Raw genomic sequence first — 4,192 nt, 5'->3', positions numbered from 1 at the left:
TTACTAATGATTTCTTCGGCATCATCATCATACATAATATCATATATAGCATCATACAATAGGATTTAAGGGCACTAATCCTAACACTCTGCCCTTTCTGTTAGAAAATCTCATTTACTATATAAGCCAAAATTAGAACCCAAATAGAACCCTAAAAAAAAGAACGAGCTCTCTCCCTCTCTCTACCTTAGAACCCCAAATTCATTTCCTTTATATCAAGATCCCTAAAAATCCCCAAACCCATTTCTCTCTGTACTTCAATTGCCAAAGTGAAATCTAAACATGTCTTCTTCAAGTTATTACTCGAGTTCTAGTCACCATTCATGCTCTGCTGACAGTTGTTGGCTACGGACTGCTTTGACCTTGAACAATTTTTGGAGAAGGTTTTATGGGTATAGCTACTATGATGTGGTGAGTAGCAGTTGGTTTTCAGAATTTTTCCTTTTTTTTTTTTCCGGTTTTGTTGGTTTTTTGGTTTTGTTGGCTTTATGAATAACCCTAATTTGATTTTGTTTATAGGATGATGAACTTACTTGTAAATACTTTAGGTGGTTGGATGGCAAAACATGTAGTTGCACCCATTGTCCTTGAAAGAATTAGTATGTACAAGAATCAAGCAAGAGTTGCAGAGGAAAAGGAAAAAGAGGCTACTGATAGGGAAACAACAGCTATTGAGAGGGAAAAAGTAGCCAAGCGAAGGAAAGAAAAAGCTAGGGTGAGAGAGAGGATAACTAAAGAGAAGTTACAGAAGTACAAATTTGCACTTATTGTGTCATGGGGGGTTTTTTGATATTTTTTTTGTGTTTTCTGGTAGGATGGAAGAATTTGGAACAAAGTCATTGAGTCTGCCTTGAAGGCAAGTTGTTGTAGTTACTGTATAATTTTGGGTACTAACACTTTTGACAAGTGTATTCCATGTATTTGGCACTATGTAATGTTGTTGTTTATTTGAATAGAGTATGTAATGTGTTCTTTATGTGATGTGTTCTTCTTTATGTAATCTATTTTTGTTTATGTAATGCTACCTTGTTTATGTAATGTGTAATGCTGCCTTGTAATGTGTTCTTTATGTAATGTAATCCTGTAATTTGAATAGAGCAAGCTACCTTGTTTATGTAATGTGTAATGCTGTCTTGTAATGTGTTCTTGTAATTTGAATAGGGCATGCAATCTGTTCTTTTTTATATAAGGGGCAATTGCACATGCACCCCACAAGATTTTGTTTACATCAATTGAAGAAGCATAAAGAAGTATGTTTTAAAGTAAGAGTACCATTCCATACATATATAATAAGCATTGTTCAAAACAAGTGGACTCCACCTAACATTAATGGCTAAACACTGCCAAAGTACTTCAATAATAGACAATAACAAAATAACTTTACAATAGAAAGTTATGCACAATAACAAAAAAGTGGTGACATGCCACTATCAAACATGCACAATAACAAAAAAAGTAAAGTAAAGTTTCTGCTTGCACATTCTCCAATCTTCATTTTCCAAAGACCTTGCCCTTGCCCTTGTCCTTACCCTTGCCCTTGCTTGTTGAGAACATTGCACCAGATGTCTCAGCTCTTAATCCACCTCCTCTCCCATATGAGAACAGAGGACTGCTCCCAACTACCCTTAGTGGTACCAATCCCCTTAGAGGCTGCAAAATACATAGCAACTTCATATCAAGATCTAATCTAGTATTTTATGTAAGTATAAAGGGTGGTGTTTGTGTTTGTGTATATACCTGAGAAAAAGGTTTTCTTGTGTCCCATGTTTCCTTAGGAGTATGAGAGATGGGCTGGCTGCATGAGAACCATTGATTTGTGGGTGCAAATGGTGGTGGTCTACTTGAATCTACTGCAAATGGTGCTAATCTGCTTGAAGCTGAAGTAGATGTTTCAGTTGGCTGTGTGTAGGGTTTGCCTGTTGGCTGCCTCAGTGGCTGCTTTTGTGACTTGTTGACTAGTTGACTTGCTTAATGGGTGGTTGGCTTTCTTATGGGTTGGCTGGCTAGCTGGTTGGCTGGTTGGCTAGTTGGCTGGCTGGCTGGCTATCTAGTTGGCAAACCAGGGTGGATACCTTGCAAACCTCCTTGGTGGTTGCCTAGGTGGCTAACTTGCTGGCTGAGGTACTGAAGTTGCACCCTGACTTGGTTGGTCATTGCTTGTTCCTTGTCCCTCTTGTCCCTATAAAAAGAATTGTCTTACATTAGAAATAGATTTGTAATATAATTGTCATAGTGAACACATTCTTGCTTTACTTACATTGTTTTTTTTTTTTGCCTCTCAAGTCTCTATCTCCTTTGCCATGGTGTCTCACCAGTTATTCCAGCCTTACACCTCCTTGAATTATGCCCCTCCTTATAGGCAAACCCATATTTTATAGGTCTATCTGACCTAGAAACTTTGTATAGGTTGTTTGGCTCATCTGCATCTTTCTTCCTTTTTATTGGTGGCTTGCCTAGAGGCTTGTACACAATTGGAGCAACAAGGGCAGGTTGGTTGGTTTCAACCCATTCATCTTGGCCAGGCAATAGGGTAATCATCTCCTTATATGTAGCCACATAGGCATCCTTTCTATTGCATGCATGCACATAATCCTCAGGCCTTTCTCGGTTCTTATAGATTGCTGCAACACCATGTTTACATGGGATTCCTATCAAATCCCAAACTCTACAAGTACAACACTTTCTTGTAAGGGTAACCAAATGCCTCTCATTCTCATTATCAACCTCATATATATAGCAACCTGATGGAACGGCAAAAAATGACTTAGAATTAACTTTCAACTGCTCAAGCTTCTACACTATGTTTGGACATATGTCACTAGTGAATTTTTCATTCCTAGTCCTTTTACTGTACATTCTAGTCATCAACCTAACCCTAATCCACTCTAACATGGCAATGATAGGCTTATCCCTAGCTTCTAGTATCATAGAATTAAACGACTCACTAAGATTGTTTAGATAACAATCAGAGATGACCCTTGTAGTGAAATGTGACTTGGTCCATTGGGTTGGTTGGATGTCTGCTAGATACTCTCACGCTTCTTTGTCCAATTCCTGCATATCTTGCATTCTCTTCTCAAACTCCCTAACTGTTGTTGCTGTAGCACACCTCCATAATGCAGCCTTCAATTCTAACCCCTTGAAGTTTAACTTAAAGTGGTTGTAAATATGCTTCACACAGAATCTATGTTCAACTGTTGGGAACAACATCTCCATGAAAGGTATCAATCCCTGGTTATCATAAATACAATAAAAAAACATCCAAAGAACAAAAATGAACACCATCTGCCTAAGAACAAAAACAAAACTTTCAAAAAGCAGAAATGTAATGACTAAGAACAAACAAAAATTTCAAAAAGCAAGTGAATTGTATTACCTTTTGCCTATCTGAAATGAACACTAGATTCAACTCATCTGGCCTCCCAATATCATCTACAAATGTTTGTAAAAACCACACCCAAGAATCCTTGTTTTCTTGCTCAACTACACCTAATGCAACAGGGAAAATATTGTCATTCCTATCCCTTTCAGTTGCTGATAATATATGTCCACCAAACCTGCCCTTCAAGTGGCAACCATCTAATCCTATAAGTGGCCTGCACCCCCTAAGAATCAAACTTTCTGTGCATTGTATCTCACATATATCCTCTTGAACTTGGGTTGTGTGTTAGGCTCAGTAATCTCAATTTTGCAAAATCACCTTACTCCCCATATCAATTACTCTTATCATCTCTGCATAGTCCCTAAGTTTCCCATACTACAACATCTCATCACCTAGTATAAACTCTCTAGCTTTCCTCTTAGCTCTGTACACTTGATTTATGCTCAAGTCCACAAACACATCCTGCATAACTTGATGCTTCACACCAAGAATTGTCCAATCAGGGTTTTTATTGAAATCATCCAAGTACTTCCTAGCCACATATGTAGAAGTGACCTGGCTATGCTTGAATGTCCTCCCACATGTACAAGTTGGAACCATGGTCTTTATCTGGAAGGTTAACTCCCCTACAATTTGTGATGCATATACCCGCCAACCACATTCATACTTGTAATGGATAGAAACTTTGGTCTTTTCATTAAGCTTGAACTTAATGTCCACAAGTCTTTTCACTACATATTCCCTCAAGGCAGCCCTAAACACCTTCCCATTTGGGAACTTCATACCCTTGCATAACTGAGGGTTACTCAT

General features: G+C 38.2%; 1 protein-coding gene across 1 annotated transcript; it reads right to left on the bottom strand.

The window, feature by feature from the left end:
* Nucleotides 1-1,491: 1,491 nt before the first annotated feature.
* Nucleotides 1,492-4,192, bottom strand: LOC142623391 (uncharacterized). Its single transcript, XM_075796800.1, has 7 exons — nucleotides 3,762-4,192; nucleotides 3,377-3,605; nucleotides 3,038-3,231; nucleotides 2,850-2,944; nucleotides 2,300-2,741; nucleotides 2,110-2,179; nucleotides 1,492-1,650 (listed from the first exon to the last, which is right to left on the bottom strand). The coding sequence occupies exons 1-7, from the start codon at nucleotides 4,190-4,192 to the stop codon at nucleotides 1,492-1,494; spliced, it is 1,620 nt and encodes a 539-aa protein (XP_075652915.1).

Source organism: Castanea sativa, chromosome 1, assembly GCF_040712315.1.
Source record: "Castanea sativa cultivar Marrone di Chiusa Pesio chromosome 1, ASM4071231v1".
In the NCBI taxonomy this organism is placed as follows: domain Eukaryota; kingdom Viridiplantae; phylum Streptophyta; class Magnoliopsida; order Fagales; family Fagaceae; genus Castanea; species Castanea sativa.
The sequence above is the reverse complement of the archived record's forward strand: the minus strand, read 5'-3'. Positions and strand labels throughout refer to the sequence as shown.